Source organism: Parasteatoda tepidariorum, chromosome 2, assembly GCF_982258835.1.
Source record: "Parasteatoda tepidariorum strain Cologne lab strain chromosome 2, Ptep-v5.0, whole genome shotgun sequence".
Classification (NCBI taxonomy): Eukaryota; Metazoa; Arthropoda; class Arachnida; order Araneae; family Theridiidae; genus Parasteatoda; species Parasteatoda tepidariorum.
The window spans coordinates 88,985,409-89,008,429 of NC_141756.1; the positions used below are offsets into that span (position 1 = coordinate 88,985,409).

The following is a 23,021-nucleotide window of genomic DNA, read 5'->3' on the forward strand; positions in this document are numbered from 1 at the left end:
TAAACACCATTTATCAGTCACGCGTTTCCAATTAGTTGACCGTAATTAAATAAACTAAATAGTTGCAGCTTTTAGAGACGTCGCCATGCCTCTAAATCTCAAAAACACACATCAAATGCTTATTCTTTCAATGAATCAGATTATATTGTACTTCACAGAAAGCATTTTACTTTTATTCAGTGGTGTTCTCCAGTTTTCAAGTGATTGTTAGTTAAAGTAGTAAGTTTTTTTGTAATAAAAAGACCAAACGAATAAAGTTTTTCATAAAATTTATTGCAATTTAAATATATTATGGGAATGTAATTACAGAGTTGTAAACATGAGGCATTTTTTTTTTCAAATTTTGAAAATGAATACTATTTGATAAAGTTAACTAAAACAGTATAATATGAGCTTACTTCATCTCACAAAATACAAAGAAAAATGATCAGGTTTTCAAAAGAAAAAAGTGCAATAAATAAACACTATATAAGCTCTAAACTATATAATTACTTTGTTAAACAATTAGTTAAAACATGTTTATCATAAAGTAAAATAATTAGACTATTTTATTATGTTAGTTTACGGTGCAAAACTGTACATGCGCTAAAAATATTAAGTACATTATTGCTCTTCTTACACATGAAATGATTTTATTTGTTTTTTTATTCACATTTCTACTTGTAGTTAAAATTAATTATTATTTATTTAATTTATCGAAAGTGTTATGGGTTATATTACAAAATGCTTTTTTAATATTTTAGATGACTAAAATAAAAATAATTATATAGTTAGTATTATATTTTTTAAAAAAAGATTGATTTACAATACTGTTATCAGAGATATTGTTACAATGATAATATGATAACTGAAAACGCTTTATTTTCTTCCAACAATAGGAAAACAAAGTAGCTTGGTTAATTTTTTTCATTTTCATTAATCTAGATGGTATCTTTAAAAAATAAAACAAATTTAATCGTTTATTATAAATAATTTTAAAGAATCAGCTCAGTTTCTCAACAAAGTTAATCCTATCTAACACTGTTACAGGAAAAATCGACACAAAATATTCAAATTAAAATACTTTATTTCCTGTTGTTTTCTAAAGTAAAAAGTTATTTAATTTAAAATCTTACTATTCTTAGTAAGAAAATTATATAGTTTGTACTATAAGGAAAATATGGGATATAGCAGCTTTATAAAAATATATGTATATTTTTTTTTACAAAAGTAATTCACGATAATAATATTTGTATTAATTTTCAAATATCTGCAAACCAAATGAATTATATTTTTTCACAAATTTAATTCTTAAATAAAACCAACTTTTAATTAGATTACCATGATATTCTATTGCCAGTAAACGAACAAAACTTCAATAAATACAATGTTTTTTAAAAGAAAAAAAAACAATTTGACAATGAACAACATATATTTTATATTACATAGTAATTCGAATCTCTCTTTTAATTATAACCATTTATTGCAACAATTTTTATCGCAAGAATGTATTATAAAATTCAGGTTATAATTTTATCAGAAGTAAGGTGGCTAAAAGTCCCACTATAAGCTATCACTCTTCAAGTCTTCTTTTTCTTCTTTTTTTTTTAAACAAATTGTCCATTTTGCTTCTTTGTAACAAAGATCTGATCAACGGCGACTCTAGATTAGACTTAATGACTTTAGATTTCATTAGTCAACACGTGAAATGTTGTTTTTATTGCATTTATTTGAAAGCTCAACAAATTGGTGAAGATAAAGAGTGTGGAGGTGCTAAGAAAGATGGCCTTTCTACACCACTTTGGTGATGTCCAACAGCTGCAGCTGCTGCTGCCGCTGCATGGGCAGCTGCAGCATTCTCACTAGCCCATGGTTGCAAAGTTTGAAGCGCGTGCAAGGAAGCGTTACTTATACAGAGTGGATCCCTGCTTTGATCATATATGGACTTAGAAACTACTTCAGCTTGTAGAGACATCATCAGTCTATTGGCAGCTTGTCGTTCAGCTTCTCTCTCCTCTGCTGTTTGCCGCCTGTAAAAGAAAACAAATGTTAACATTTATGAAGAATTAGAAAATAAATTTTAACATTTATGAAGGATTAGAAAATAAATTTTAACATTTATGAAGAAACAGAATATATTTCTTTTTAATATTTATGAAAAATAGAAAATAAATTTTAACAGTTATGAAGGTTTGGAAAATAAATTTTAACATTTGTGAATGATTAGAAAATATTTTTTTTAAAAATTAGGATGGATTCGAAAATTAATGTTAACATTTAGGAAGGATTAGAAAATTTTAAATTTTACATTTGAGAAGGATTAGAAAATTAGTTTTGAAATTTATATAGAATTAAAAATTCTTCCAACTCTTTTTCTATATCCTAACCTATCCTTCTATCCTTATCAATATATTAAACTCATCTTTTCATTGTGCTCATGCTTTGATTTCATTTTTCCTTATTTTCAAGAGATGTAAGTGATATTGTCAAAATTCTTAATGTATTGAATTTTAGCTATAATTTGAAATCTATGTGGCAACCAGTAAAATACACAAACATCAGTGAGTATGAGTTCGGGACATTTCGAGCTCTGTAAGATAAGATAGAAAATTTTCCCCAATACATTATTACTTGCTGCTTTATTATTTTTTTTCTCACGCAGATATCGAGCCATAGCTTGAGTATCGTATAACATATCTAAGTTATTGCTCGAAAAAAGCAAGCTCCATGACCAATAATTGGTATTAAAATATGCTGCACCATAACGCCATTTATGTTTAAAATTTCTACAGCTATTTTAGAAGGGATCAAAAATAAATCTAAATAATTACATTGCAACACAAGTTTTTGTAATTACAAGTAATTACAAGTTTTTATTTCTATGAAATACAAAGTTATTCTAAATATATACTTGACGTACAAGTAACTATTTAACATTACTTGAACTATTACTTAAAATAACCTAAAAAAATGAATTTTAAATAAATGCTTAACGTCTAACTATTTTTTTTTTTAATTTCACTAAAATTATTACTTAAAATAACTTAACGAAACGAATAATAACTTAACGAAACGAATAATAACTATAATATTGCCAATAGATAGAGAAAAATCCGAGTTTATGGCGCCATATGTGAGAAATATATTGAGAAAAATTAACTTTGGTATAAAAATATCCTTCGAAGCGCATTTTTATTGCCTAGAAAATCTTGATTTCCTTTGTTGTGTTTCTTTATTATAAACTAATCTTACCTGACCTTATTTTACAACGTTATACGAGAAATTTTAATAATAAGAATTATAATAATAAGAAAAATAATAAGAAACCACTGACTCATCCCCCCTGTACATGCAAACCTCCTGCCTAAATTGACCATTAGAAAAATACACCTTAAGTGGTCAACTTACACAGGTTTCACTGTCTTCATCTTATTAAATATTTCGCAATTATTAAATAGTATAATGTTACATTTACTTTTATAATAAGCTTAATGGAAAATTGTGCTCATTCAATTTTTGGAATTATAACAAAATTGCAAAACATTATTTAAAATCATTTTTTCTCATTTTAACTAAATAATTTATTTGACTATAAAACATTTAACGAGTTTTTCATTGCAACTTGAAAATTATTATAAGCTAAATTTAAAAATGAAAATTATACAGAAATTTGAACAATAAACTGTCCGATGTTTAAACAAAATGGGCACACCAATCGAAATATAAGAAAAGCGGGATGTACCCCAGGCTCCACGTTGAAAAAAATAAATAATATTCAATAAATAATAGGACGAATTTAAATACCTTTAGATTACAATTTAAGTAAGGCCCTTTGACGCCCAATAATCAAAAACAAGAAAATAAAATAAAATAAAAATAGCTAATGATAATTAAGAAAAAAAATATTGGAGTATTTATTTTTAAGAATTAAATTCAATAAAAAAAAATATAATATATTAGAAACATTTTGGAGAAAATTTATTGAGATTCGAAACTATTTTCTTTCTAAAGGGCTTTTCAGAAATAGAATATTTTGAGGGCACAGCAAAAAGTTTTCCCTGGACACCATAAATTCTAGCTATGGCTCAGGATATGAGCATAGCAGCTTTAAAATCTACAAACCCAAGTATACCAGAGTATATACACGTATTGTCAAAACAAGTCATTTTTATAATAATACTTAAACCAGAATTTTTTATATAAAAAGCAATTCTTTGAGCTGCGCCAAAAGAGGGAGGAGGGCAGTACCGCACTTCGAATTCTTAGTGGATTCCTCAAAAGACAAATACTTACTTTTTCATAACTACCAAAATAATGCTTCAATAAAAACCTTAGAATCACCATTGTTATTTGATATGAAACAAAATCGTCTGCAGCGCACAAATCTGACTGTGGTATATGACGTACCATCACATACAAACACGAATCCTGATGTCTATGTGATCATATAAAAGCCATTAAGATAAATATTTTAGAACTACATTGTAGAGTGTTCGAATCATACTCAGTGAATTCGACAACCATCATTCTTAGAAGGCAGGTCGAGCTACTGAATGCTTTTTTGAGAAATCGAAAATGGAATACGACGTTAGGTTATTTTATCACTTTCTAAAATGGACATTTGAGTAAAGTAACATCGGAAAGTGAACGCGTTATGAGATTTTTGTGATCTGTAATACTCGTATTAGAACATTTGGAAGATTTTCAAGGAATTTGTTCCTTTTACTAGCACGCGCAGACTTTATGGTAAGCAATTCTAGAAAACCGTTGAACATGAACGTCAGAAATGTAGGTTTATACAGAGTATAATATTCCATTTTCTGTTTTTCTTGTGCTTTATAAAGCCAACTGGATGCAAGCATTAAAAAGAATGTCATAAATATGAAGAGATCAGCAGAAAGTGCTTACGTAAAATGCAGGGACTATAACACTTTAACGTGATTTTTCGTTTTATTTTAGTTTGGGGATGAAACGAAATATGTAATCATTCTTTTATGCATACCTTTTTTGCAATATGTTTTGAAGGTTGAATATATTTTTGGTAATCTACTTTTTCTGGAAATGGAATAACAGAAAAATTTTATATCTCTTTTGAATAGTTATTATTTCAGAAGTAAAGAAAACTCTAAAAATAATATTCATTTTGCTAAACAAAAGAGCTTTTGAATTAAATAAGCTTTTAAAACTATAAATACATATTTCAAGAGTTGTGTAGGCAAAAAGTAAATGATTTTTTGAAATAAGTAAGTGTAAAATATACAACTTTCTTATACTACAAATAAAAGTCAAACTTTTTGTTGAAATAACGCCTAGCCTTGAAGATTTCCAAAATCAAAATAATAAGCAAATTTACTTATAAAAACAATAGTTTAATTTTATAAGCTACTATTTTGAAGGGAAAAAACATTAAAAGTGCTTTACGATAGATTTTGGGAAAATTGAATTGGCAATTATTTTCTTTCCCTTGTTAATAAATTCAACGCTTTTTGATCCCAATATGTACAAAAATGTCCAATGTTCACGGAATACAAATTCTGCCAAAATTACTATACTTTATGGTAAAAATACTCTATGGCAATGACATTCTGGTAAAAAAAAGAAAGAAAAAAGATCACAATTCTGGTAATAAAAAGCAGAACACGTGGTTTTTGCTCATAAATTAACGGTCATCAGAAATTCTGGTTTAAAAAAAATATAGTTTTATTAGCACACATTTAGTAAAAAATACAAAGCTGGAAAAATAATTTTACCTGAGTGAATGGTTTTTACGCCATACTCTTAGGTATCATGATAAAGATAATAACTTGTACCACATTTTATCACACATCATAAAACCATACTTTATTGTTAATTTTATCAGAATCACTACTAATACGCTTCGGTAAAAATTACCTAACTTTATGGTATTCCCATAAAGCAAGAAACACAGTAAATTTTATCATATTCCGGTAGATTGGATCATATTTCTTTCTCTTTTTAAAAAGTCTCTATATATTGAAATTTTTTATCGATTGCATTGTTTTTTCATATTCGTAGCAGCATTTAATATTTTTCCAAAACATTAAAGCAAATGTTGTTTCCCCGTTAAAAAAATAAATAAATAAATAAACGATAAATACATTATTTTTGGAGTCTAGTGTATTGCTTAGTGGGAAGCAATTATTATCTGTGTACCGCCCTGTTGTAAATTTGCTGTAATTCTTTAATCGTTGAAAAACAATTCTCTTTATAGCATGTCATTGCTTCATAATAGCATCTTCAATTATACATTTAAATAAAAACTCTAAATCGCTAAATGATCATGCTTTAATACTAATATCTTAGCAAAGTAAGGTTTTTCTTTATTGGTCCCTTCTTATCTATCATTAACGAAAAGTTATTATTTCAACGATACAAGATATTGGGTTATCATCTATCGGCGATATTTTTACTCATAAAGAATTATAGGGTGTTTATGCCAGAGAACACTTCTGGCAGGCTCATTCCAGAACAGATATAATAAAGGTATAGTAGATGGTTTGATTGGCAGACATCAGTGAATTCGAAGCAATTATGACGTCCCCGGGGTAAGAATAGGTGAATATGGAATAGATATCATTCCAATAACAGCAGTTAATGGTGCTGGTGTATCTGCTGAATCAGATTCTAATGATGTCGCCAGCCAACTCTCATCAGGAAGACTGGTATCCGAAGAGCCTTAATGAAATGGTAATAACTTGGTTACAAGCGCTACTGTGCCCGCATGTCTAGCTCCAGAAACGTCTGGCGGCGATAATAATAGTAAGAAATTTTTCTTGGCGAGCTCCATTGGTGCATGCCCTATTATGACACAAGATTAGAGGAGAGCACATCATGCATTTTCAATGAGATTGCTCATTTACGCTTCTTTCTTATGGAGTTGCAGAATCACCATCTCGTGACGTGAAAGATCACGCGCATTTAAAGAGAATGCGAGGGTAAATATAGTGTATTTTTATGAGATTATGTTCTGGATGCATTATGTTGCGAGGGAAAGAGTTAAACATTTATTCAATAATATTCGCTTTTTATTACACGAGGTGTCAGAACTGCGTATGGTCATAACACGCATTAATTGCTTCTTTTCTCCTGTTTCAGGTTTATTTATGATTCTGTTTCAGGTTCAAAAGTTACATTTATAATTTTGATTCAGGTTCAAAATTTACATTTATAATTTTGATTCAGGTTCAAAAGTTAGATTTTTGATTATTTTTCAGGTGAACAAACGTAGGGAAAATGATTTCTGAACAGATAATGGTCATAGTATACATTTAGCACTTTTTTCTTCTTCTAAAATGAAAATTTCATTTCTGTTTCAGTCTCAAAATATCTGCTCTTTCTCTTGTATTGAGTTCAAAAGTTAAATTCATCATTTCGTATCTGTTACAGAATCGTTTCTTTTCTCCTGTATCAGGTTCAAAAGCTTCATTTATAATTCTGTTTCAGTTTCAAAAGTTAGATTTTTGATTCTTTTTTGTGTGAGCAAACGTGAGGAAAATGAACAAAAAGTACTTCTAAATAATATACAGGGTCACCTGCAACTAGAGTGTCAGAACTGATTAATGGTTAATGTTATTGTCACTGATTAATGGTCATAATTAATGGCCAGAACTGATTAATGGTCTTTTTTCCGGTACGAAAATTTCCTTTCTGTTTCAGGTTCAAAAACTAGGAAAATAAATATGTTAAATATGAACAAAAAATGTATCTAACTGCTAAATTGGTTTGTCCGGAAATAAGGTACTAGAACTGAATACGGTCATTACATGCGTTAACTGCTTTTTCTCTTGTATCAGGCTCAAAAGTTGCACTTATGATTCCGCTTTAGTTACAGAACTTTAATTTTTACTCTTTTCCAGGTAAGACAAATTTCAAACATTTATAAATAAATGTGAGAGTTAATAATAAATATATATAACAAATAAATTGGGTTGTCTAGGAAGTAAGTGTCAATTTTCGATAAAGGACATATGAACAAATATGACAATATAAGAATGATTGAAAACAAATGATATGTTTACACATTCAAAAAGATAGAAATCAGAAAAGTGTCACTTCTAATTAGAGGAATTAAAAAAGGCCATTGAGGAAAGAGATTCCAAAATGGAGATGTGGAAGAGAGTGATAATTACATGGCCTCTTGCTCCAGTGACAAATCAGTAAAAGCTGCCCCAGCTCGGTGGGGATGCCCCATTTCAACCACCATTTTAATCTAGCGAAAAAATCTTAACATTAGACGACCCCAACGGCAAACAACTTCACCTTTTTTGATCAAAAGTATAAAGCACATAGATAAGGTTTTCGCAGAAAAACCAGAGAGGTTTTGTAAGGACAGAATTTTAATGTTTCTAGAAATGTCTGGAAGTGTCTCGAAATATAATGAACGTTTAATTAACGCTTGTCAGAATTTAAACATGCTGCTCTTCAAAATCAGCATGAACTCTCCAGACAACCTTATGATTAAATGGAAAAGAAGAGAAAGAAAATTTCAAATTTCCTTGCAATATTTTTTTAATTGAATTGAATCAAAAAATTCTCATGTTGTTGTTGATAGTGAATAAACGTGATATATATATATATATATATATATATATATATATATATATATATATATATATATATAAGTAAAGAATTTATATATATTTTAAATATATAATATATACTTTATAATATATATATTTAAGAGAGAGCATACTGCTTAGTTTAATGAGCCCTTTATTCAGACTAATGATACATAAAAAAAGATTACTTTATCTAATGTCCTCTTTGATAAATTAGTGAGAGACAAGCAAAATAAAGAAAATTACAGTGTTTAATGATGTGTGAAAAAAGTTTCTTATTTTTTTTTTGATTTTTCCTCTCTGCTAAGTAAGAGTATGAACTAAAAAAAAAATTATAGTGGACTTTCAACAGAAATTCAAACAAAAAGAGAAAGGTACAAAAGTTCGTATGATTAAAAATTTCAATTTAAAGAAATAGGTACAGTTTAAGAAATAATAATAAATATTATAAGCAACGACAGCACAACAGATTTTGAAAGAAAAAAAATTCTTTTAACGGCGATATTAAGAGTGTAATTTTTACAAATTTTTAGAAAATCACTGCAGTGCTATTTTACAGAGAAAAAAATTTTGCCACTCAAAAATATGTCCCTACATAGTAAAAAATTCAGGATCAATTTTTCTTAAAAAGCTCTGATATTCAAGGTGCTGGTACTTTTGCCGTAAAATCCACACTTACATGTTACGGAAAGAAAACTGATGCATCGTAACTTTTACTGTAATAATTACAGTAAAATCCCTGAATCATTCTAATTAAATAAACATGATTGTAAAAATTACGGCATAATATTTTACTGTAAAAATTGATTTTACGGACGATACACCCACACATACACTTTATACAGTAATTTGATCCGGAGTTTTTTTTTACATTGTATAACATACTGCATTTTTAGATGCATTGTTCTCTGATCTTTGGCAAAAATGCTACCCGTTGATTGCAAAAATTAAATCCTTCTATTATTACGTTTGAAAATATAACAAGAAATAAATTTACTAACAGTACAATGTTTGCATTATTTACTTAACCAAATTTTCAGTTACTTAACAAACTCTAAGTTATGAGAATGAAACGAATGCCTATTCAATATGATAAAACGAATAAATAGGAATGAAAAAATTTATTTTCATCTAATTACAAGTAATGTGACAAAATTAAATTTTAAATTATAGAGAAACTTTAGCCGCTTTATTATCAAAAAAATTATTATTAAAAAAATATCAATTACAATTTAAATAATAAATATCATTTAATAATTAATAAAATAAGGAATTACATAATTTTTTTCCAACACTGAATTTCATATCAAAACTAGTTGAACTTCGTACGGAGTAAATAAAAAGTAAGGGTTCAATAAATCAGCATTAAACAACACTACAAAATCATGCACAAAATTGATAGACACAAGTAATTAAGCTGAAACATTCCCAATTTTATTATTTGCCTCCCTTCCCAGTGGTTTCATGTTATCAGATTAAACAAATCACATTTTTAGAAGCTCATCCCTTCAAAATAAAGATTAATTATATATTTAGTATTATTTGGCAAAATTCTATTGCTCGAGGTAAACTCTTGATGGTCAAAAATTATTATTACCTGCAATTTTCTAAGGTGCCTATTCTTTACTAATGTGCCCTTCCAGGTGGGTTTATATTATCAGATTAAGCAACTCATGTTTTTAGAAGTTCATCCTTTCAAAATAAAGATAATTATATTAAGTATCATTTGGCCTAATGCTATTGCTCGAGGTTAAATCCTGATAGTCAAAAATTAACATAATCAGCAATTTTCTTCTGCACATATCCTCTTCGGTAAGCCGTACAGAACCGTAATTTCCACAAAAGGATTTTGGTACCAATATTAGTATATTTAGTACTTAATAAAATACACCAATTAATATAATAGCCATAGTGCCCATTAGTAAAACTAAGCATCATTGGCGTCAATAGGACTATTTTTTATGGTTATTCTATGAAGAAGTCCCGTTTTCTTCATTAGTTTAACTTTTTAATACAAAACTTATTTCCACTTTAAAATTTGAACCTATTACCAATATTAATTAGGCATCATTGGTGTCAATAGCAATATGGCCATTTCTTAGGGTTTATATACACTAATAAGTACCTTTTTTTCCATTCAATTCACACTTTTTCACTTCAGGGGCACACTTTTTTTATTTCAATTTGTACCTATTGCTAAAATTAATCAATTGCAATTCTCAAAAATAATTAGTAACAAAACTAGAATTTTTATAATAATTTGTGGACCATGAACTAATATCGATACTTATTTCAAAGGCCGGAAAACATCACCAAACTATTATTGAGGCCAGTAGTGCTTAATTAAATACTTCTTATATTGTCGCAAGGACGTTAATGAGAATCTATTATACTAAGGTGCTGTGATAATAGATTTTTTACCGCCTTCCGAAACGGATAAGTACCCTAATATCACCATCCACATTCATTGCCCCTAATATGCAACTATTAATTTTTTTACTTATTTGTTGTATATTCCGGTGCTTAATTCTAAGATTATAATAGCTACTATTATATTAGCAAGCTACTATTATAATCTTAGAAGTTCAACTCACTGAAAGGAAGATTAACTAAAATATGTTATTCAAACTTTACCGTAATTTTTCCAAAGTTTAATAGATAACTGCAATTTATATCATTAGTTCTTGCTGAGATTTACTAATTAAGTTTATAGAAATCTATATTATATAAAACGCTAATACGTACGTATGTATGTATCTATCAATAAAACCGATGATATTTCTTTTATCGCGCTGGCAACAGTTTTCATTTTTAATTGATTGGATTCGGCGCGCAAGAGCACGTAGTGAGCAACCAGATAACAATAACCAGAGTGAGCATTATCAGGTTGTTCAATTCAGATTCATGCACTAAAAACATGACAATATTTAATTTAAACTCAATTTGGAATTAATTAATTAATTGAAGTGAGAATGCTTTAAAAGGCCGCTGTTGAATTGATATTTTTCTACTGGGAGCTACCTAAACGTCTAAAAAACGTTTAAGTGTTTGTATTGAATGCATTGAATTTTTTTATATTTCGCGTTTATTTATGCATTGAATTTTCACGCTTTAAAATGCAGAATATTAGTGAAGCGATATTTGATAATTTATTTTGCTAATACGCTTCTTATTAAGCTAATGTTTTGATTTTTTCACCATGTACAATCAAAATAGCTAATATACTTTTTTAAAAGCCAATCAGAACATTGGTAGAATTCTTCTACATAAGTACAATACTAAGTCTTTGATGATAAAATACTATGTCTTTGATGATAAAATACTATGTCTTTGATGATAAAATACTATGTCTTTGATGATAATATATTATATCTTTGTGCTAGAACATTGTGTTCATTGGCGAGCGAGCGCAGCGAGCCATGGTTCACGGCGTGAACCACATAGGATTGCGTAGCAATTCTCGGGGGTTGGCGAGCGTTAGCGAGCAGGGGGCGGAGCCTCCCAGTACGTTATAAAAGAGTATCGCTATAAGAAACACGTGGTCTCATGTACTTTTTAAAACGAATTCCGTGACGTCATTCCCATAAGTTGCGAAATTACGAATGTTGATTTTATTTTAAATAATTCATAAAAACGCGGAATAAAGTTTATTTTTAATCGTTTAAAGTTAAAATCTAACCGATTACTCATATCATAAAATAAACATCAAATTTTATAGAAATTTCTTTTTTTGGATTTTAGCGCGTGAACCAGAGATCTTGTCTGCCACGCCTTTGAACGTACATATGTACACCAAACTTGATGTGGATTTGTATAAGGTTCATATACACATACATACATACATTCTGCTTTATTTATACAGTTGATGTTTAATAAAAAATAAACATGCCTTAAAATTTTATTTTAAACCTCATGTTTCTCGGTATTTTCCTGTTATTAAACGGTAATTCCGAAAACGTATAAAGTATCCACCAGGAACAAATATTGAAGATTAGTTTGAAGTAGAAATATCACTTTAGAAAAAAAATGTGGCTTATTATTATATTGCTATAAACACATCATCACTGCACTTTATTTTCCCTTGCGTTATTTGAGAGTACATAAAAAATTTTGATAACCGTTTAATTGAATGGAATTAATTTCTTAGCTTATTTGCTAAATTCACAATTCTAAAATAAATTAGGTGGAGAAAAAAACTTAAGTTTAAAATCTAATTTTCTTGAAAAAAATTTATTTAGACCAAACTTTGAATTAACGAAGATGTGAGAAAATTTTCAAATAGAGACCAAATTTTGACCTTGGTATGAATAGGAAGATGAATGTTTCTTCAAACTATCAAATATTTTGGAATTGTCCCTGTTCGAATTAAAGAAAGTCCACCACATTATATCCAATTAGCTAAATTATTATGAAAAGAACTAGACCACGAAAAAAATAACATGGTCAAAACTACCAGAATGTGATAAAAATTTATCTCGTTTCTGTCACTATAGAAAAAAGTTCAATAATTTTTACGGAAGCGATTTGGTAATCATTTTGGCGAAATTAACGATTAAACATGGTATTATAATGTGTTATAAAATTTGGTAACAATGGTAAAATTTTGTAAATTTTGTATAGTACCTTAGAACATGGAATAAAAACCATTTACTCAGTTAAATTTACCTTTCAGTTTTGTATTTTTTACTAAATGCGTGATAATACGAACCACAATTTTGAAAATCAGAATTTCTGATAAACCGCTGCTAAATGAACTGAAAAAAATACCAAATGAATGATTTAAATATAGTATATTTTAATTTAACTGACCAAAATTAAGTTTTACTCTTTACCAGAAAATTTATTACCGTACAGTGCGGTGATTCTATCAGAATTTTTTTCTTTGTGTGTCTCTTCGAACTAGCCAATGTTTCGAATTATCAGTGTTCAAATTAAAGCGAGTACACCGCATTATATCCTCTTTGCTAAATTACTGCGACGAGAACAAAAAATAAAGAAAAAGGAAAACATTTCCTCAGTCTAAAAATCATAGTCACTCTAGATGCATCATCATTATTGACAGGTATCAATCGAAAAGCTTACTTTAAACTCAAAAAAATTACTTGCTCAATTTACAAAAAGCTGTAAGTAGTATCAAAGTTCGAAGAAAGTGTGTTGGCGCCTGGCGTCTGCCATTTGATTACAGTACTTCTCCTTTACTTACCTTTCAGTTTGGCGGCGAGATTTGGCTGAAGCAAGAGTTGCTTCAGGGCTCTTGTGTCATTGTGCAGGCGCCTTGGCTCAGGTAAAGTACGGAAATGAAGAAGATAACTGACTGATTATAACTGTATGGAATGTCCGAGTCACAGAAATGGCCAGACATGGTTATGTAGTCACTTAACTCTAGCCACAGTTTTGTTTCCGATTGCAACGTCGCGTGTAAAGGGACACGCCTTTCCACGAGTCTATGATTATTTTTTTCGAAATTGTTTCAGCTGTTGGGTTTTAAGATAATTTTTTTTTCTAAAAAAAGCTGAAAAATACGGGTGCCGTGGGTTTAGTTACAGACTTTTGTTTTGGAATATTTAGAGCAAGTTTCATTCATAAGAAAGTACTATAAATATAAATGGAATTGCGTTCAGTTGCTGTACATATATGAGTCTGATTTAAAAAATTAAACCTGAAAGTTTTTAATATTGTGTGCGTGTATGTTTGCAAAATGCAAGGTTGTGTACATACTTACGAATATAAATTAATCTAAGAAAAGAATACTGATCAATTAAAAAATAAGTAATGCGATGAATAATAAAAGTATTAGAGTTCATAAAAGAAAAAAATGATAGTCTCATGGTACTAAACAACTCAACTTACTAAACATTGTTAGCAGAATTTTTTTTTTTTTACTCTAGACTGTGAAGTAAGAAGTGGGGGGGGGGCTCATAAATTCAAAAAAACCATCGATTTTTTGATGCTGCAGTTATTTAAATATTCTTATTTAAATATTTTTCGTTTCATTTATATTTTCTTAAAATTTGCGATACTAAAATAATCTGAATCAAATTATGATAAAAACAAGAGTACTGGCACTCAGTACGCAGGTACTTTTATCGGAAAATCTGATAAACAGTGATTTTTTTTTGCGGTAATAATTATAGTAAAATTACTGAATCACTCTAATTAAATAAATATAACTGTAAAAATGAAGTAAAATATTTTACGGAAAGAATTTTACGGATGATGCACCTGAAGTGCCGGTATTTTATACTGTGGTTTGATCCAAAATTTTCACAGTGTGCAGTATTTTTACAGTTGTTTGCAAAAAAATTGCTATATCTCGTCAAGTTATTATGGATTGCCATTCCTAAATATTAAACTTGCATAGAGTACTAGAGTACTGTCTCTCTCTCTCTCTCTCTCTCTCTCTCTCTCTATATATATATATATATATATATATATATATATATATATATATATATATATATATATATATATATATATATATATATATATATATATATATATATATATATATATATATATATATATATATATATATATATATATATATATGTATGTATATATATATATATATATATATATATATATATATATATATATACATACATATATATATATATATATATATATATATATATATATATATATATATATATATATATGAGTTCAAAATGAAGATAAAACAAAGAAAAATTATACATATGAAAAAAAAAGGGGGGGGGAAATAATAAGTAAAAAAATAACAAACAACAGTATTTAAAAAAAAAAGGATGAAATTTCATTTAAAAAAGACGGAGAAAAAAAATATATATTCTTTTCATCAGCCCACGCGATTATATCCGCAAAAAACTTCCGGTTTTCCGGTTTTTTTAAATAAAATTTCATCCTTTTTTTTTTCTTTTAAACTGTATATATATATATATATATATATATATATATATATATATATATATATATATATATATATATATATATATATATATATATATATATATATATATATATATATATATATATATATATATATATATATATATATATATATATATATATATATATATATATATATATATATATATATATATATATATATACACAGTAAAGCATAGTTTAATTTTTCACTTTACTTAGGTACGTTATACTCTGTATTTACATTATATACTTTAATCAAAATCGCTCTAAGAGGAACTTTTTTTTTTTTTTGCATGAATCTACTAATTTGCATCCCAAAAAACTATGGGGTGTCAGAAAGAAATAAAATCGGGAGCTATTTTTGAGACCAGGTATCTTAATTATATATCGGTAAGCGTTTGTGTAAATGTTTATATAAATAATTTGAAAAAATTTAAAAAAAAAAACATAATTAGTAATCGTTTCTTTTCTCAAATATTACCATACTATTAAAGTTAGAGTACGCTGCAATATATAAAGGTGTACAAACCATAACCATTTAACAAACACCAAATAAAAATGTTAATTTTCTCCCATAAAAATTCCTAAGTCATTTTCATAAATTATGACTGTTATTACATTTATAAGGATTTAAATTCAGATCACACATTGGAAGAAAAGAAGTATTTCATCAACTCTAATACCATATTTCAATACGAAGTTTCAGTGTTATCAAGTCATGCATTCGGTACCATAATTAAAGAGTTTTTCTGTTAAAGGCGCTTTCATCTATTGGACAAGCTAAGCAATAAAAAAGGCAATAAGTGGTTAAAATGTGAATGAATTATTAATTGTCGATGCCAGACACTGTTTATCTCATTTTTGATCTGTCCTATTCTAATTACATTAACAATTCAATAAACCTTCGCTGCAGGGAATAAATGAATGAAGCAAAAACTCATTACTCAGATGTAAATTAAGCAAAACTCTGACGTAAATCTCTCGGTTTATTGACAAATATCATTAGAACGAAAAAATTAAAACCAAAAAGTTTGATTAATTAATTTTATGAAATATTGCGAAAGAAATTAACAGAAATTGTTTGAACACATTTAAAATTTGTTTCGAAATAGTAATATAAATTTTTACATGTGTTTAAAAGATTTTGGGGTAAATGCTAAAATACTAAATTTGTATATTTTGAATAGAACAATATACGAAATCACAGTTGCAATGTGAATATATAAACTATCTTAGTGTTAAAACACAGTTCTCCAAAGGTGTCCAGAGGTGTAAACTCTTCATTCCCATTGCATCCATACACATTTTAAACTTGCTAAAATTTTAATATGATATCAAAAGAGAACGGAAACGCATTTAGGAATTGAGTAGTTTTTAGTCCAGTGCCTGGATTTCAAATTATCAGCCAAATTGTTTGCCAGTTAATTAGCCAAATATCAAAAGTATTCGTCAATTTTCGAAAGTCTTCACCAAATGCAAATCTTAACAATTTTTTATACATATTTTTCCTTCCAGTGGAAAAAATAGCTCGCCAATACTTTTACCAAAACACAGCTTTATTCGCTAAATTTACGATTTTATCGCCTTTGGCAAGGTGGCGAATGCTAACCTTGGACCCTGTAGTCAGAAACGCTGAAGGAACCCTAAATGATTGACCATCTTCTGCCGCATACCAAGACTTAATAAGTAAATTAAGTCAATAAAAATATTTAATGACAGAATTTTTATTGAGTACTTTTTAAATATTTATTAAATGAATAAGAGATGGAATTCTTCATCGTATCGTTTTATCAATACTATTATGTCAGATAGTTAAATTTACAGATCTTAATCAGCATAGAGTATTGTAATTTGATTTTAGTGTGCATATGTACTGAATAAACATGAGCTAAAATGTGGCTTTCATCGAAATAAAAACAATTTATTTCATTGTAATAAAAAAATTGAAAATGTTAATTGATGAGACATATTACTCATAATTTCAATAAAGAAGACAAATTTCTATAGTTCTTGAATTTGGCAATTTTTTTTTTACACAAAATACTAATGCAATTTTTCATAAATGTGTCTTTTTTTCATTATTCATTCAATATGTTGTAAATAGAGTTTTTGTTCATTTAATTTTGCTTTCATTCTTTACAAGCATTTTAATTAAATAATTTTATAAAAATGATAAAAATATTAAATAAATAATAAGTGATTAATCGGATATAAATTTAATTACAGGTTTCGAGAATCAGGTAAAAAGAAAGTTTTAACTCTCGTAACCCCTGTGATTCTTTTACGGAATCTTAGGGTACCGCAGAACACCATTTGTGAAACGTTGCCTCAAACTAATTAATTCTATGCTCCTTTAATTAATTTACTTGTTCTTACTAGAGTTACATTATTATAAATGCCAGAGTTTCTTAAACCCCAAAACTAAATAAAACTAACAATAAATAAGTAAGTGAAATTTAACAATTGATAAATAAAATTTAAAGGAATTTTTGTTTTGTTTCTGTTGTAGTGACTAAGGCAATACTGACTCTTCATGAATTTCGGATATTATAACTCTGAAGAGAGAAACACTGATTAGATTATACCTGATATTTAGATTATTTAGATTAAACTATTGTTTAAGATCTGTCAAGTATATAATGAAATTGGTTTAAACAATATTAAAACACCTTGTAATCCAGATAAAAGAAAACTGTTTGCTACGTACCCAAGCAGTTTTTAAACCATTGTTTAATCGCTATTATAACAATTGAAGAGATAAATGTATAAAGATGCCAAGTAAAATGCTTTTTTTTTAAATCCCAGTTTTGGGTTTAAAAGCATGATGCATTCAATAGATGCATTCAATAGAACTGATCCATATCTGTCATGCCATTGAATAAGATAATTTTTAAAATGAAAATGGGTTTTTCAAAAAGTTTCCTGTTTGTTGCTATAGATAAAGTTATTGTTAAGCAATTCAAATAAACGACTTTAGAATCTTATTCCACTTATCGTCTCATTTGAAAAAAAGGAAAAAATGGGAAAAGACAGTTCTCTGACATTTACTTAGACTTACTTAGTTATCAGGCATTAAGACTTAGTACAGTAAAAAATAGGTAAAAATGTAAAAAATGTTTGCTTATTTTTTGCATTAATGCATGAAAAAGAATAAATGATTTGTTTAAAAATTTCAATTTTATCACACCCAAAACAATATTAACATTTATTAAGCTTCATCTCCAGTGGAGATTGGAATATCTAAAATCAAATTGAAGTCAGCTATCATACGAAATACCACAAAAAAACTGTCCTTTGCTCTATACTCACATCCATCAGACAGTTTTGGGCTTTAAGGAACTCCAAAATCAGACAGAGAAAAAAGTGCTCTAATACCAGAATTATAATGTTTACTGATATTACTATGAACGACACACCAATTCCTTTTAAAATGAAAATAAGTTTTTAAACCCTTGTTTAAACCTTTATGAAAAAATATAACGAATTTGCCAAAAGCTATCAATGTCACAAGTTACGAAAAATCAAAAACTATACAGGAGAAAACAATAAGTTGAATTAGTTCATTTACTTACTAGAAATAACTTAATTTTACTGACTTAAAAATAAAAATTAAAAACAATTAAGAACCTTTTTATTCTGGTTTCTCAGAAAAAAAAGGTAATATTCAACTTTTAAGTTAAAATTTTTTAGCACCTTAAAATGTGTTTTATTAGATACTGGAAAACAAGGAAACTCAAGAAGAAACTGAAAAGCTGAAAAAAATATTTTATCGGCTTAAAAAAATTACCTTAATCTAGTTTTTGTTCTGTTTCTTCAGAAAAAAAGATATAATCGCCAACCTAAGCTCAAACATAAATTTTATAACACCCGAAAAAGATTGACACTTATTAGATTATACCTCCAGACAAGAATGTAGTATCCAAAATCAAAATGAACTCCACTATCAGGCACTGAAATGCCGCCAAAAAAATAGCGACTATAGCCATCCACTAAACTCACCTTCATCACATCTTAGCGCAATATAACTTTAGACCCTAATCCAAAAAACATTTATTCATCGCCGAAGACGCGTATGAAATAATGCATCAACCAACCTGACAGACAACCATCATTCATCGTGGTAATCTCTTTTAACTTTGGAGACAGACCAGAAGAGTTTGAAATAATATAAGTAAAAATAAAAATGTATAAAATGGATTTCGGGAGCCGCGCCATTTAATTTGAGTCCTTGTAGTTGGTACCATTTAAATGCACGAGGTCCTTCTAAAACACTCAATCGAGCAAGAAGGGAGGGAAGCCATGTAAATTACGTTTGCTTTTGGGATAATATTTTCTTTTCTTTGTCTGACCTTTGTTTTCCTCAAGAGGGCGTGTCATTATGTTAATTTTTTTCGCTCTTGGCTGTAGCGCTGATGCTATTAGTAGCGGGTGTGGAATTTCAGCACTTTTAAATTCTCTTCAGCACCTTAATGCTTCTTTTGTTTTTGTCTCCTTATAGTTTAAGGAGGAAAAAAAAACAAACAACTTTTGAAGCATTACGAAATGAATTTACGATAGTTTACGCTGATGTCAGATCATTAATTTGGTATTTTAAGATTCTACAAAGTAAAAATAAAATTTTATTATTGAAGTTAATATTTATTATTTAAATTCATAGGTACAGTTGAAGTAAATATTTATTGTTCAAATTCATAGTTATAGTTGAAGTACTATATAGTTAAAATAAATATTGTGGAATTATAACGCTTTTAACTTCTTCAGCACCATAATACTTCAATTCGTCTCCTTTATTGTATAATCAAATAAATGGAAAAAAAAACTTTTGTAGCAATAAGAATTGAATTTATGATAGTTCACGCTGCTATCAGGTACTTAATATGACATTTCAATATTTTACCAAATAAAAAGAAAATATTATAATTGAAGTTAATATTTTGTATTCAAATTCATAGTTGTGGTTGTAGTAAATATTTATTGTTAAAATTCATAGTTATAGTTGAAGTACAATGTTCGCAAATTTACTTTAGATTCCGTACTCTCCCGTATATAAGATTTGGAGTAACTACGCATGCTTACTTTTTTTTCTCCAGATCTTACGTATTTTTACGTTTTGTTGGCTCGACTTTACAATGCTGCAAGTACGTTCTTTATAGTTTATGAATGTTGCTTTCTGTTTAAGCCTACCTTCGAATTAATAACACGGACTTGTTACAGATAGCTCAAGAAGAACACCAACACAAAAGGAAAATGGAGGATTTATTACAAAATATTAAAATGAATGTGATTTTATAACAATTGGTTTGTTTATTTAAAAAAAAAAGTATTAGTTTTAGGTTGAAATTACGGTTAATATTTTTTCGCTATTTAAAATTATAGACAACATTTATTTTAATTATATGATTAAAACTTTCAGAATACCCATGTCCAATGCAAATGCTTGCTTTGATTTTGTACTCAAAGTTAAAATGATATTCCACTACGTAAGCATTTCTATGTTGAGCGTTTGTGCAAAATATCTTATTTTCATTCACGTATGTGTTATATTTTATCACGGGCGCATGCGCATTTCACCAGATATGAAACAGGTGTGTGGGCATGCGCAATTGCTTCAAATCTTATGTTGGGGAGTATGCGTAATGTTACGTAAAAGTGCGAAATTTCCCTATTGTGAAATTTCAACAATTTTAAATACCCTTTAGACCCTTAATACTTATTCTTTTTTCTCGTAGTCTAAGGAGAAATAAAACAAATCTAGCAACTTTTAAAGTGTTAAGTAAATTTATGAGAGTTAGTGTTTTTTTCATGTACTTAATTTGTTATTTTAAAGGTTTTACAAAGTAAAAAAAGTATTATAGTTGAAGTTAATATTTATTGTTTAAATACATGGTCATGATTGAAAATTATTGCAGAATCACAGCACTTTTAAATTCTCGTCAGAACCTTAATACTTTTTTTGTTTTCCCTTTTCAAAGTTTAGGAAGATAAAACAACTTTTGAAGCATTAAGAAATTTAGTTATGATATTTTATGCTGTTGTCAGATACTTAATTTGTTATTGAAAGATTTTAACATAAAGTATGAAAATTAATAATTGCTAATACTAGTTCTTTTTTTAGTACCTGTTCCGTTAAATTATGATTTATAGTTTCTTGAATTTAAGATAATTGAGAATAAAAATTGTAAAACAACATATTCTAAATTATTGCTTCAATTATTGCTTTCTAAATTATTGCTTATAATTCTAATTTTTGTTTCAATTTATTTTACATAACTGGAAATCAAGTAATGTTTTTTTTTTAATTATTTCGATCGATTTCCGACTATAATCAATTTCTGACGATAATTGCAAAAACGGAAATTACATCAAGAATTAGTTTAATGTATAAGAACATGTTACATAAATTTCATTGTCACATGTTATTTCAATGTTCATGTTTAAAACTTGTTTTTTTATTAATACTTTATTTCTATCAAACACTTTGAAGTATAAAGGATTAAATACTGCTTATATATTTCTTTATCTCTCTTTAATGAAATATAAGTGCGACCCCATCTCTTATAAAATATGAAGCAAAATATCAAACACCTTTCAAAAAAACATTTTAAAAAGCTGTTTAAAGTACCTAACGCTTAACACTTTCATCGTGGCAATGACGTGCCTTTGTCCCACCATCTGCGTTTACAGTTCCCCCGCAGCACTAAAATTGAAATAAAACTTAAATTTCTATAAAAACTTGCTTACTTTACTTTAAAAATAACAATCAATAGCAATAAATAACCATATTCACTAATACAACAATAGAGCATAGTGGGTAGACGAGTTATTTCGTCAGTCTTGATGAAACAGCTTATACAGTACTTCCTACAATGCATTCAGACGCAACATCATAAGGTCACATTTTAAAAAATTTAATGATTTTAGATTTACGCTTTGTTAAGTAAATGTAGGAATAATGATTCAAATGATTTCGATTTTTTTCGTTCTCAATTCTAAGAAAGAAAAAAAAATCCAATAAATACGCACTTTTCAACTTTTAAAGTATTTCGCTTTTTTATACGCTACACCCATAATGTAGGGAGAAAAAAAAACTTAATTGTGTGTTTCAGAAGCCAGCTGCATTTGGGTGGTTTAGCTTAAAAGAAACTCGTATTAGAAAATAAAGAAACGCTAAAAGACGCATAGCACATTGGGTGGAACGATATATTGAGCTTCGATGGAACGAGCCAGCTTGGAAAAAAAACTGTTTTATTTGAACGCCCATCCTTTTCGAGTATTGTGTTTAATCGCTGAGTGCTTTAGTTCTTATTTTTCCATTTTTTTTCGCGAGAATGTAATAAAAAGGTTTTGATAATCGCATATACAGTTGTATGTTTATTGAGGTGTTTTACAATTTTCCACTGTAATTTCTTTTTTGTTTCTGTAGCAGGCGTCACCGTGAATAAAACATAATATTTAGGTTTTATTAAACACATTTTGTAAATTAACGTAACTGAGAATTGAAACTTCACCCATTAAAAAAATATTTTTGACATTTGTGTCTTCTTTCTATTAATG

General features: G+C 28.0%; 1 protein-coding gene across 1 annotated transcript in view; it reads right to left on the reverse strand.

Annotated features, from left to right (window-relative positions):
* Positions 1–252: 252 nt before the first annotated feature.
* LOC107441150 (uncharacterized) overlaps positions 253–23,021 on the reverse strand; it is a 53,875-nt gene continuing 31,106 nt past the window's right edge. Inside the window, exon 3 of the mRNA XM_016054306.4 lies at positions 253–2,009. Within this exon, the coding sequence (XP_015909792.1) occupies positions 1,718–2,009 (292 nt within the window). The 3' untranslated portion in view covers positions 253–1,717. The remainder of the gene's footprint in view (positions 2,010–23,021) is intronic.